Source organism: Protomyctophum bolini (assembly GCF_963924005.1).
Source record: "Protomyctophum bolini genome assembly, chromosome: 1".
Lineage (NCBI taxonomy): Eukaryota > Metazoa > Chordata > Actinopteri > Myctophiformes > Myctophidae > Protomyctophum > Protomyctophum bolini.
The window spans coordinates 35785324-35799990 of NC_137862.1; the positions used below are offsets into that span (position 1 = coordinate 35785324).

General features: G+C 41.4%; 1 protein-coding gene across 1 annotated transcript in view; it reads left to right on the top strand.

Moving 5' to 3' along the window:
- Positions 1-1802: 1802 nt before the first annotated feature.
- tmem276b (transmembrane protein 276b) overlaps positions 1803-14667 on the top strand; it is a 13107-nt gene continuing 242 nt past the window's right edge. Inside the window, exons 1-4 of the mRNA XM_080769003.1 lie at positions 1803-2224; positions 6357-6470; positions 6858-6995; positions 9754-14667. The exon at positions 9754-14667 is cut by the window's right edge and continues 242 nt beyond it. Coding sequence (XP_080625129.1) covers positions 1828-2224; positions 6357-6470; positions 6858-6995; positions 9754-10001 — 897 coding nt within the window. The 5' untranslated portion in view covers positions 1803-1827 and the 3' untranslated portion in view covers positions 10002-14667. The remainder of the gene's footprint in view (positions 2225-6356; positions 6471-6857; positions 6996-9753) is intronic.

The following is a 14667-nucleotide window of genomic DNA, read 5'->3' on the forward strand; positions in this document are numbered from 1 at the left end:
ACATGTATCACATCTTTCAATAAATTTGGACCATATGCAGAGTTTTTTAGCAGCTGTAAGTCCATAAGCAAAAAGGTTGATAATCACACTGGTCCCAGACCGAGAGAAGGCTATAATCAGTAACTCGGTACCTAAGACTTGTATACCGTATGCATATAGTCGAGTAGCCTATGTTATTGGTATTAATTAATACAGATTAATGGATGAGTGTCTGACAAATGAGAATGTCTCCAATCTCCATAAATAACCATCACAAAAGTCTAAACATCATCAGTATCATACAATTCCAATCCCATATGGCCATTCCATTCCCATATTAGCTATACATAACTCAATTTTGTTGAAGTCATAAATAGGAATCATTAGGCCTAATCCCCAATATGTTGCTTTTGTTCTTTATAGCACTGAATGTTAAGTCTGTTGTTGGCATGTAACTTCATAGAAAACATTACTACATGCCTCACCAGATTAGTGATTTTCTAAATCGCTGCATGCTTTATAAGGCAGTTGCTACATTAACTCATGTTACTGGTGGGAACCCACTGACACCTGGAACCCCCTCAAGGACCCCACTTTGAAAACCACTACTTTATGGACAGCTAAAACAATTGTACATAATTTATACAGTCCATGATTGTTTTCTTTTTGTCTCCTCCAGGCCGAAGGCATGGGGAGAGAGTATGTTTTGCACTCCGTCCGTCCGTCTGTTACCAGCTAATCTCCGGCACCATTAACCCGGTCGATGCCAAATTTTGCACACATACTCACTGGATGCCAATGATGAACCTCTGCCTCTTTCCAGAAGGCTTTTCACATTGGCCTGTTATAGCGCCACCAACAGGTGGATATTTGCAAAACACGTTTTTGGAACAAAATGCCTCAAATCATCCAATTGCCATCCAAGGGTAAGAAGAAATGGCACCCTTTTCACATTGGCCTATTATAGCGTCACCAGGAGGCCACAACCTGACCTGCCCTGGTGGAGACCTGTGCACTTTATCTATAATTTATTTTCTTCCCTTAACTTTTTTTAAAACAAATTAAAGGGTGGATCTGTGTATGGTACAAAAGATGAAAGGAGTGGCTCTTGTGTGTCCTGACTGAAAGCTGTGTGTGTGTGTGTGTGTGTGTGTGTGTGTGTGTGTGTGTGTGTGTGTGTGTGTGTGTGAGAGACTGTGTGAGACTGTGTGAGACTGTGAGTGAGTGAAAAGAAGCGGGGGTTTATAATGTGTAGCTATCTTGCCCATGAAAACATGTTAGCTAGTTTGTATATTTGTATCTCTAAAGTGCATATTTATATATTTCTGTAGGCCTATATATTCATATTTGTATTTCTAAAGTAATAAAATATTAACTAGCTATATATTTTTTTAAATACTGTATATATATATATATGTATATATATATATTAATATATATACACACACAATAGTTTTAACATGACATTTTAATAATGTTTATGGTTTAACAGGCTACACACCGTCCGGTCTATCTCATAAAAGAAGAAAAACAACCTGGAGGAGAGAGCGCGCAACTACACTCCGTCCGTGCCTGACAGCATTGGTTATCATCCATCCCTCTCCTCAGCAGCACTCTCCTCCTGTACCATAACAGATGGTAGGAAAACATTACATCTGCTGGGCACCACAACAATAGACCGCGGCGTCCAGTCGAGGCAACACTGGCCTTCGATCATGCGTTCAGTTTCACAGACCTGCGTGAGGCTGTGAGTGCCGTGATTTATTTCACGGGGTACCACCACCACGGCCGCCGAGGAGGAACAATCTCTCGACTGTTTGGACTCTCCTCATCCATCGAGTGGGGAAGATGGCCGCTATGAAAATTTTAACCAGCACAGGGCTCTTCTTGGCGCTCTGTGCTTTAGGGCTGCTCGCAATGGCGATATGCACCGACCATTGGTACGAGACCGATGCGAGGAGACATCGAGAGCGGTGCAAGAACTATGCCAACAAACGGAATGACCCTGGTTACATCTACATTTCAAATCATAACCTTCCCCTTCAGATGCCTCCAAAGACCATAGAGAGGCGAGGGAATGGCCCAATTTCTGGTGCACTCATCAGGGGGAAACGACACTTTCTGGCCGCTGCATCGACCATGGAGTCCCACTGCAGCCGCCAGTTTAATTCCACCATCTCTGGGCTTTGGAGAAAGTGTCACCGGGAGGGATTCGACTTGGAAACTGAGGACCTAATATATAAAGGTAAACATGATGTGAAGCCTGTCTTGTCAGGCCGCGGTGGTCTCGCAGAATGAGTTCAACATCTATAGCATATTGTTTAACGGGTCTGCAAACGTAGCTTAATTGACCACATGCAGGCCGACATTCGTTAATAGATCATTTTTTGCATGTGTTTATCTATATAGCATATTATAAACTGTGAGTATGAGAATGTGTATAGCATATCATGTCACAAGCATTGGGTATGGCTCGTTATGTTTTTTTTCTTCGTTTTCCCCCCCTTCCGCTGTCCATGGTGCTGAGCGAGCCTATTCCGTTGTTCACTATACTTCACTCACTCGTGCTCTATAAGGAGAGTGGCATTCTTCTCAAAGAAAATCAATGTTGTCATATAAGTTGTTTGCAACAGTCACAGGCTGAATTTCATTTTGTTATGTCTATAATGACTAAATGTCACGGAGGAAATGTGACATTCAGATACAATTATCGATAAACATCCGGTTGGTGCGAATTTGTAGCTATACTGGGGATACTCACAGTGTCGAGGCCTCTTCATTTTGTCATGATAACAATTAGCCTATTTACTCAATCACCATGATACCACCAGATATAGGCTATACTAATAATAGCATACTGTACATACAGTAGGCCTATGGCATTAGGAGGACAGCTTAATTTGCAGAGTTACAATATGGGTGCAATTATGTAATTATTAGAAGTGTAAGCTATAGCTGTTTAACACAGATTCTGATACACTGACTCACCTGCTAAAGTCGTTTTCATTAATTTGACTATATATATATACTGTATACACACACCTTACAGTTCTTGAAACAACCAGTGCTGGACCAAAACAATACAAAAATTATAAATCAAAGTAAAGAAAGGATATGTCTGCACAATGCACATTATATATAATAGTATATAATACTATACAGTATATAATGCTCTTCTGTGATTTCAACTTCATATTCCTTATAGACCTTATAAATAATTCAGGATAAACAAATGAAATTGGACAAACTGTTTGCTTATTTCTTTTTTGATGGATCAAGTGAGGCTTGTGCCACAACCAACTGCATGGAAATAAGACATTTCCATGTAGCAAGTGCTAAAATTAGGAGTTAATAATAAAACAGACATGTGTCAGTTCATGACACACATCAACCAGATATAGTTTGGCAGGTCCAGTGCATCACATGAGCCTGCTGAATATGTAACATAGTGTACATCGAAACATTGTCCCATTCCAGACTTTGCATCCTAATGAAAACACACACACAGTAAGTTAGTCTGAGTTGCTCCAGTGCTGTACTTCCTAATGTATCAGTTCATCTTGCTAGTGGATTTAGTTTGGACTGGTGGATATTCAAGAGAAAACAATAAAATCCTTTAGTCACAAAAACAAAAATATTTTGTTGTTGGTTTTATATCACAATACTGTATACACAATTTTGGTTATACTGTATATAACAAATTATAGAGAGACAGAGAGTCTTTGGACAATGCACATTATATAGGAGAACAGTAGCCACCATCAGACTGAGCACTGCAGGCACCTTCCAGTTCAACTGTTGTTCACACTATTGACTCCATGCAACTGCTCTGTCAAATCTGAATCCAACAATATCATCAACTTAGCTGATGACACAACAGTAGTGCGCCTCAACAATAATGACACATCATACAGAGACAAGGTGGAGAAACTGGTGAGCTGGTACAATGACAACAACCTTATTTGTATGAAACAATGGAGATGGTTGTTGACTTTTGCAGGACATCAGTTGCTTCTCAATGGAGAGGGACGGTCAAAAGCAAGAATCAATAATCCACAAAACAAGTGAAGAAGAAGTGGGTGAAGAAGAAAAGGGGAGAGGGAGACTTACTTAGACTTAGTTCCTCCCGTTCCTATTGGAACATTGGGCGACGAGTCCTCTCCATTTACTCCGGTCTCTGGCGACCCTTCTTGCTCTGTGCCAGCTGACACCAATCTCGCTTAGGTCTTCCTCCGCTGTCTGTCTTTTTTGGCCTCCCTCTCTTCCTCTTTCCACCTTCTGGCATCCAGTCCATTGCCACACTTGCCGGTCTCTCTCTTGGCAGTCGGAGTACGTGTCCAGCCATTCTCCTTCTCCTTTCATCGATGATAACAGACAGTGGTGCTACTCCTGCCCTTCTCATCACCTTCTCATTGGTGATGTGGTCTCTCCATGAGATCCTCAGGATGGATCTGAGGCATCTTCGGTGGAAGACATCCAACTTGTTGGTAGTTTTGCTGTCTTCGCCCACGTCTCACAGGCGTAGGTCGCTGTTGGGATGACCACTGACATGTAGAGGCGTAGCTTGGTGGCCGTAGAGATGGTTTTAGACAACCAAATGTTGCGGAGACGCTGAAACACTCCTGCAGCTTTGCCAACTCGGTTGTTGACGTCTTTCTCCACGTCTCCTGTGTTCGAGATGTTACTTCCAAGGTACGTGAAGTTGTCAACATACTCTATGTCATGTAGGCCTATAGTGAGTGGTGGAAGGTGTTGGTATTGTCCAATGGTCATGGCCTTTGAGAGGGAGAGCAAGGAGAAAAATCTAACCGTAAAGAAACATGTCAAAGAGGTGTTATTATGGATCCCACTGCAGCTCTAAGCAAACTCTGCTGTGATTGGCCAGTAGTTTCTGTGATTGACAGTTCTCGTTTTAGCAACTATGCCTTAACCTAACCCTAACCTCAGTGAAACTATGCCTAAACCTAACCCTATAACTTCAGTAAAACTATGCCTGCCCGGGAGCCAATCCTAGAGTTGTGGTGGGATTCATAATCACGTGTCAAAGAGAACGGGTCCACATAGAATGGTAGTCAACATAGGGCAGAAACTTCACAGTTAAAAATCCACATGGCAGGTACACAGGGAAAGTAAAGTCTGCATAGAGGAACAGGTATGAGGTATGCACTATGCCAACCACACTATACCGCTGTTGGTTCAAGTTTCCACACCAGGCAGTGACACAGCCACTTTCAATGGAGCTGTTGTACAACAGTCTGAGGACACGGTGGCCCACTCTGAACATCTTCAAGTGACAAAATCAGTATAGTCACTTTTCCTTGTTGTGTACTCCGAGGAACTTGAACTCACTGACCCTTTCCACTGCAATGCCAGTGATGAAGCACTGAGGGTCTGTGACGAGACGACCTCACCTGGGCTCTCGATCTGCAGCCTAAAAGGCACAGCAACACCTCATCCTCTACGCCCTGTAGGGAGACTGCCTACTTCACCACCTTCTACAGAGGCACTGGAGTGTCCTGCTTAACTTCATCATAGTGTGGATTCATTTGAAAACTAGATGGAAATCGCCCTGTAAGTGTGGAGCGCAGCCTGTTCAAACCGATCTGGTCTGCCGCGTAAACATGGCCTCTAGGGGTCCCTAGCTGCAGCCTTCCAGACTCTTATTGTTTCATTGAGAAGTGTATTTCACCCTTCAGTCAATAATCTATGAAAATAATAATATTATTTATTATTAATGTTATTGTTAATTCCTGTCAATAAAACATAACATTACAAACTATCACTATACTGCATCTGCTGCATCCATTGAGGCTCTCAATACTTTAGTGATTACAATCTCAAACGTTTAACTGTTGCTATTGCCTTATTTTGCATTACAAGACAGACTGAACACTTTTTTTTAATCATTTTTTCTTTTCTTTTCTTTTCATTCGGTTAAAAGTTTGCCCCGGTTCAAATGCATTTTATTTTAATCAATTATGTTTGGAATATTTACCTTATGGTTTATAATATATATCCTAATATCCTTGAACTTGTGAAGTGGGTACTTTAAGTACATTTTGATTACCTGACTTTTACTTGTAACAGAGTACATGTTGTTCTATATTGCATTGTATTGAGACTTTTACTTGCGTTTACGTTTAATTACGTTTTAGGCTGTGATTCAGCTCTGCATATTCATTGACTTAACTGTTAACTGCAGTAACTCTCTCTAGTGCCTTGGCCCAAAATGTCCAGTTCAGTTGTTATTTAACAACAGCCCCTATAGCCATTAGCCAGCACTGGGCATTGCATGATAGTGGGTCTTTTAGACTGTTTTAGTCTTCTTTTTAGTTTTTATCGTAACTACTTTTTCCATCTTTCCCTTGCTACTGTAGGATTAATTCAGAGATGCACACCAGTCAAGTATCACTACACTTCCTCCATCCTCCCACGGAATCTACCTGTCAACATTACAAAGACTATACGACAGGATGAGTGGCATGCACTCCGTAAGTCTCAGCCTTCCCATCTGTCTTGGTGGAGAGCTTGTCTGAATAGGATAGACTCATAATAGTCTGGTCCAATCAATCTGTCACGTCTTGTATCGGTGTTGTTTATCCTCAGATTCCTATCTGTCTCATTTTCTACACAATAAAATCCAGAATGTTTAACTCAGAGGGTGTACAAATGTACCCATGAGAGTTAATTTAACATTCTAGATTGTACAGTGTATGTCTGTTTCCGTCTGTCTCACGTTCTTGTAACAGTTCTTTGTTATCGTGTTGTTAGAATGTATTCCATCCAAACTAAAAGCCAGATCGACACACGCCTTCAGGGGACTATAGTGCTCCAAACCTGTGACGTTTCTCTTGAATAATGTTGATCTCTGCTTGTAGATCTACGCAGAATGACGGCTGGCTTTGTGGGCATGGCCGTGTCCATTATTCTCTTTGGCTGGATCATTGGAGTGCTGGGATGCTGCCAGCAGCATGACCTCATGCAGTATGTAGCGGGACTGCTCTTCCTCATGGGAGGTACAGTGAGAGCACATTCTCGCATTACATTGAACAGTGTGTATGTGTGCGTGCGTGCATGTGTGTGTTAGTGCACGCACTGTTTATACTGTATGCGAGAGTAGGGTTGATGGTGAGGCCACACACACACACACACACACACACACACACACACACACACACACACACACACACATCCAAATACAAACATACTCTGAGTTGGTTATGACTCAGTACACTAGGACCTGCATACTGTACACTAGGACCTACATCATCATCTTCATCATCACCTTTATTTATACTCGGAAATACAGTTGAGGGCAAGCCCTCATTTTCAATTTAGCTGAGGTACATACTGTACACTAGGACCTACATACTGTACACTAAGACCTACTGTACACTAGGACCTACATACTGTACACTAAGACCTACTGTACACTAGGACCTACATAGTGTACACTAGGACCTACATACTGTACACTAGGACCTACTGTACACTAGGACCTACATACTGTACACTAAGACCTACTGTACACTAGGACCTACATACTGTACACTAAGACCTACTGTACACTAGGACCTACATAGTGTACACTAGGACCTACATACTGTACACTAGGACCTACTGTACACTAGGACCTACATACTGTACACTAAGACCTACTGTACACTAGGACCTACATACTGTACACTAAGACCTACTGTACACTAGGACCTACATAGTGTACACTAGGACCTACATACTGTACACTAGGACCTACTGTACACTAGGACCTACATACTGTACACTAAGACCTACTGTACACTAGGACCTACATACTGTACACTAAGACCTACTGTACACTAGGACCTACATAGTGTACACTAGGACCTACATACTGTACACTAGGACCTACTGTACACTAGGACCTACATACTGTACACTAAGACCTACTGTACACTAGGACCTACATAGTGTACACTAGGACCTACATAGTGTACACTAGGACCTACATACTGTACACTAGGACCTACATACTGTACACTAGGACCTACATACTGTACACTAGGACCTACATAGTGTACACTAGGACCTACATACTGTACACTAGGACCTACATACTGTACACTAGGACCTACATACTGTACACTAGGACCTACATACTGTACACTAAGACCTACTGTACACTAGGACCTACATACTGTACACTAAGACCTACTGTACACTAGGACCTACATACTGTACACTAAGACCTACTGTACACTAGGACCTACATACTGTACACTATGATCTACTGTACACTAGGACCTACATACTGTACACTAAGACCTACTGTACACTAGGACCTACATACTGTACACTAGGACCTACTGTACACTAGGACCTACATACTGTACACTAGGACCTACTGTACACTAGGACCTACATACTGTACACTAGGACCTACTGTACACTAGGACCTACATACTGTACACTAGGACCTACATACTGTACACTAGGACCTACATACTGTACACTAGGACCTACATAGTGTACACTATGACCTACATACTGTACACTAGGACCTACATACTGTACACTAGGACCTACATACTGTACACTAAGACCTACTGTACACTAGGACCTACATACTGTACACTAGGACCTACATACTGTACACTAGGACCTACATACTGTACACTAGGACCTACATACTGTACACTAGGACCTACATACTGTACACTAGGACCTACATACTGTACACTAAGACCTACATAGTGTACACTAGGACCTACATACTGTACACTAGGACCTACATAGTGTACACTAGGACCTACATACTGTACACTAGGACCTACATAGTGTACACTAGGACCTACATACTGTACACTAGGACCTACATACTGTACACTAGGACCTACTGTACACTAGGACCTACTGTACACTAGGACCTACATACTGTACACTAGTGTACACTAGGACCTACATACTGTACACTAGTGTACACTAGGACCTACATAGTGTACACTAGGACCTAGATACTGTACACTAGGACCTACATAGTGTACACTAGTGTACACTAGGACCTACATAGTGTACACTAGGACCTAGATACTGTACACTAGGACCTAGATAGTGTACACTAGGACCTACATAGTGTACACTAGTGTACACTAGGACCTACATAGTGTACACTAGGACCTAGATACTGTACACTAGGACCTACATACTGTACACTAGGACCTACATACTGTACACTAGTGTACACTAGGACATACAGTAGTCTACAGTAGGATCATACAGTAGTCTACAGTAGGATCAGACAGTAGCCTACAGTAGGATCAGACAGTAGTCTACAGTAGGATCATACAGTAGTCTACAGTAGGATCAGACAGTAGCCTACAGTAGGATCAGACAGTAGTCTACAGTAGGATCATTTACGTTTGTAAATAATTCAACTGTCAAGCTTTCTAAAGCAGGGGTTCTCAGCCTTTTTATTTATTTATTTTGCAACTGAATTGCTGGAACATGGAAATGAAGAGTTTACATAGTACACATAGTTAGTACATGAATAAACTTTCCTTAATGATTATATCTGGTTTCAGTATTTATTTATTTATTTATTAATTTATTATTAATATTATTAAGATGATATATTTATTAATATTATTAAGATTATTGTAGCGGTCAATTTGTATTGGGGGTGAGGAGGGGGGCAGGGGTCGCGAGACATGGCCAAAGCATTTCCGGAGGTCCCCAGACAAAATCATTGAGAACCCCTGTTCTAAAGTACTTATTCTCTGTCCTCCTGGCATATAGGGACGTGCTGCATTATCTCCCTCTGCACATGCGTGGCAGGCATCAACTTTGAGCTGTCCCGCTACCCCCGCTACATGTACGGTCTCCCTGAGGACATTAGCCATGGCTATGGTTGGTCCATGTTCTGTGCCTGGGGTGGCCTTGGCCTCACCTTGCTCGCCGGCTTCCTCTGCACCTTGGCTCCCTCCCTGAGCACGCCCACTCGCACAACACCCCACAAGCCCAGGCAGGAGAACGGAACCGTGTGATTTGGACCGCAGAGGCATCGTTCGTTCGAGTAACTGACCTCACGGAGCGCACAAAACCACACTCTTCCACCTTCGTCTCTTTGACTGTGAAACAGTCTTTGTCGGAAAGCACCGTCTCACACCGCCCTCTGCGTTGCCAACCCTTCCAGTGTTCAGTGTGCCTGAGTTGTGCAAGAAGGAGTAAAACAATGATAAACTTCACACACCCTCTCCTGAAATCCATGGAGGATGAGCAGGGACACAAAGAATTACACTTAAAGGTTGCTGAGGCATGGCTCTCATAGCACAAACTAGACATTTTCTTTGTTCAAACATTTAATGCCAACTCAATGGCAGCCTAAAGGTGACTGTTTTCTCTCAAGGGGGGTTGTCTTAAAATGGTGCTCTCTTAAATGCATAATGTCACATGCACATATTCACACAACGAATCAAAGCACATCACACACACACACACACACACACACACACACACACACACACACACACACACACACACACACACATACCCATTGGGACCCCCTCCCAGTTTCACTAGGTGAATCAAGAGCAAAACCATGTCCTCAAAACGAAACAAACAAGCTAAGATAACATGCCAGAGCATTCTGTCTGCATTCCTCTTTTAGTCAAGTGATCTGTGCTGTGTTTGTTATTGTTTGCAATGGGGGGAAAAAAGAAAGAAGAAAAAGAAGAAAAAAATAAGCTGGCATTAAGTGCCCATTGTTAATCTTCAAAGTACACATACTGATATCAAGCATTAACTCCTGGAGAGACTTTAAACCTAATACCTGCTCCTTGCAGTAGAGCAGTGGTTCTCAAACATTTTAATTCCAAGGAACACGCATAACTCTTGAGAGGAACGGAACCAAATGAACTATTTGGTTCCATTTATATACTTGTGAGTTTCAGCCCTGTACAGGCACCATTTGGAACCTCGTCAACCCTGAGGGTCCTTGGACCCCACTTTGAGAACCACTTGCTGTAGACGGCCAAGAGCACAATATTGAAATAGGGGTGAAACACTAAGATAACATATACAGAACAAAATGTGCTTTGAAGAGCAAACTTTCTGATGCTTCTTAAAAGATTCAGTATGTACAAAATGCATCTCTACGTAGATTCAGGTCATTGTTTGTATAAAGTAGATCTTGAAAAAGAATGTTTTGTTTTTGTTTGTTTAGGGGTTACAATGGCAGACAGTATGGGCCCAATGTTTAGGGGTTACAATGGCAGACAATATGGGCCTAATGTTTAGGGGTTACAATGGCAGACAGTATGGGTCTAATGTTTAGGGGTTACAATGGCAGACAGTATGGGTCAACGAAGATGTTTGTTTTGGGGTTACAATGGGAGATAGTATGGTTCTGTGAAGACGTTTGCAGAATTAACTACTTTCAACCTGACGTCTCTGTTGTGGGAATGTCATTATAGGCGAAATTTGTGAAACGTGTGACAGCAAATTGGCAAATCTTTCAGAAATAGCAAAAATAGCAGATCTACAAGCTCACAACACGTCATGTTCTGAGCTTGTAGATTGTTATTTTCACTATTTGTCGTGTGACAAAGTATATAGGGCTTAAGCTCCACTGCATCACAGATGCAACGATAACAGTAAAACATAATGCATCACTGCCATGGTATGATATATGCATTCAGTAAATGAAAGGTATTTTGTGGGTAATGTGCTGAATGAAGGGAGGACAAGTAACAGAAAGCTATGACATTCAAGAACTGCTGGTCTAGCTGTGACACTACACTATATCATGGTCTTGAACTGCTGGTCTAGCTGTGACACTATATCATGGTCTTGAACTGCTGGTCTAGCTGTGAGTGACACTATATCATGGTCTTGAACTGCTGGTCTAGCTGTGACACTATATCATGGTCTTGAACTGCTGGTCTAGCTGTGACACTATATCATGGTCTTGAACTGCTGGTCTAGCTGTGACACTATATCATGGTCTTGAACTGCTGGTCTAGCTGTGAGTGACACTATATCATGGTCTTGAAGAACTGCTGGTCTAGCTGTGACACTATATCATGGTCTTGAACTACTGGTCTAGCTGTGACACTATATCATGGTCTTGAACTACTGGTCTAGCTGTGACACTATATCATGGTCTTGAACTGCTGGTCTAGCTGTGACACTATATCATGGTCTTGAACTGCTGGTCTAGCTGTGACACTATATCATGGTCTTGAAGAACTGCTGGTCTAGCTGTGACACTATATCATGGTCTTGAACTGCTGGTCTAGCTGTGACACTATATCATGGTCTTGAAGAACTGCTGGTCTAGCTGTGAGTGACACTATATCATGGTCTTGAACTGCTGGTCTAGCTGTGACACTATATCATGGTCTTGAAGAACTGCTGGTCTAGCTGTGACACTATATCATGGTCTTGCCTTCAAAAGCCTAGTGTTGTTTGTGGCCCAGGATAATAAACGTGCAAGGGAAAAATGTGATTTCAAGATTATGATACATAAAATGTGAATAAGATGATTCATTACACCATAATTTGAGCTTGAATGTTTGTCAGGGTTTTAGTTGTTCAATTGATATTTATGTATTTATTTTGTATCCATTATACAACTTTAAACATCCGACTAAAACAAGAATTGAGGGTACATTCTGAAATGTCAGACAGTGCTGTCCTTTTGCCAACACAATGTTTTTTTGTTTGTTTTTTAAGATCATTATTATTATTATTATTTGCTTTTCTGCCTTTATTTATTGTGTCAAGTGAAGATAGACAGGAAAGAGGGAGAGAGAGAAGGGGAGAGACATGCAGCAAAGGGTCGTCATGAATGGGACTCAAACACACGCCGCTCTGTCATGCCAAAGCCCATTATGTGGCATGCGCCTGAACCACTTGGCCAGCGGGCGCCCCACAATGTCTTGTCTATATAATTCAGCTATGTAAAGATGTGAAAGATGAAAACCGAATCAGCACAGGCCTGTTGGCCATATGGGGAGTCATATGAGGAGTGATATATCTTTGTATTTTTTATTGAATGGATTCATAAGGGTTTCAGGATGTATTTCATGGCCCATTTATGAGCAATCAACATTTATAACAATTTACACATTTATCTAGCATGAATAATGATTACATAGCATATTTCAAAATAAAGTCATAGGCTATACAGTACAGTAATGACTGGATAAAAACCGCTAGAAATAGCGGATAAACATTAAGGGAAGATAACCTTTCCTATGACTTTACCTATGGCAAAGTATTTAATGGCTATTGCGGACTAGAATGGACTAGAATTTGTAAAGATTGGCATGGGTAACATGCTGGGTAAAGTATTTCTGCTCGTGAAATGTGACACAAGCACAGGAGAAAGGGTCCTTGCTATGAAATGACCCTAAAGAGTGCTGCTTTGTTTTACTAATATTGTATAGATTCTGAACAATTTCCCCCAGAAAATTACCATAGAATCATACAACATACAGTATATAAATGTGTAATGAAGTTATTTTAAATGTTAATTTTTCATTTGAGAACCACTCATGAAATTTAGCATATGTTAAAGAAGGTAGGAAGGCATTACCTGTATGTAAACAATGCTGTGTGTTATTTTCTATCATCCCATTATCATTATGCAGAAAAAGAGGCATTTTCATTTAACAAAAGTTTGTTCCCGGAGAAATATGTGACAGAGAGTTTGGAGACTCAGATTGGAGGAAAAGTGATGAAACAGGCATTTTACAGTAGGCCTATAAGAATTCTGTTGTATTTGTTGTACAAAGATTGTTATGGATTGAGGGTAAATCAGTCTAGGCTTATACATGATGTGAAAATGTGCCAGCAACTAGGTCATAAACTGATATGTAATTGATAATGTGTTTCTGCTAATGTGCCGCTCACAAAATATAATTATGTGGGTTTCTATATGGATAAATGACCCCAAAGTAATAGGTACTTAAATATTACTCTGGGTAGTAGAGAGTAATGTTTACAGGGTAAATCTTGATAAATTAAACATGCATTAATCATGTATGAATGAAGCACAATTGATCATATTCCTACGGCGGCCATTTTCTTCGGGGTGGATGCTTCGCCATGGGGCGTCCACCCCATGTGAAACACGGCAAGAGCAAAATGTCCACCGTTTTAAGGAGGTCAACAGCACACAACAAAATGTGTGCATATTGGTTGTGTCTTCCTGCTGTATCAAAATAATTGTGTTCCATCACTGCAGACCTTGATCGAGTTTCAACTGAACGTTTTTTCAAAGCACAAATTTGTATCAAAGTATCTCAGTGTTTTAAACCAGTGTTTCTCAATGTGGGGCCAAAAGACCGCCATGGGTCCCTGAGGGGGTTCCCAGCTAAATGTGTTATTACAGCATCAACATTTTTGTATGACTGGTTGGAACACCATAATCTTGGTACAGTAGCACACAGTAACAAGATTGCAAGTCAAGAATATGCTTACGGTAACACAAGCCCCGATTTTCTTTCGTCATACGATGGTGTCGTGGGCCGGAAAGGAAACAGCGAATCTTCTCGTAGATCTGCTGTTTCCGGCGTGTGACAGCGCCATGCGACAGGGCATTGTACTCTGTCATGTGACAGTGTTGTGCTATATATTATTGTACATCAGAGAAAGGGAAGGAATGGAGTCAGCACAATGTATCCATGTATGCAAAAAAAAGAAAAA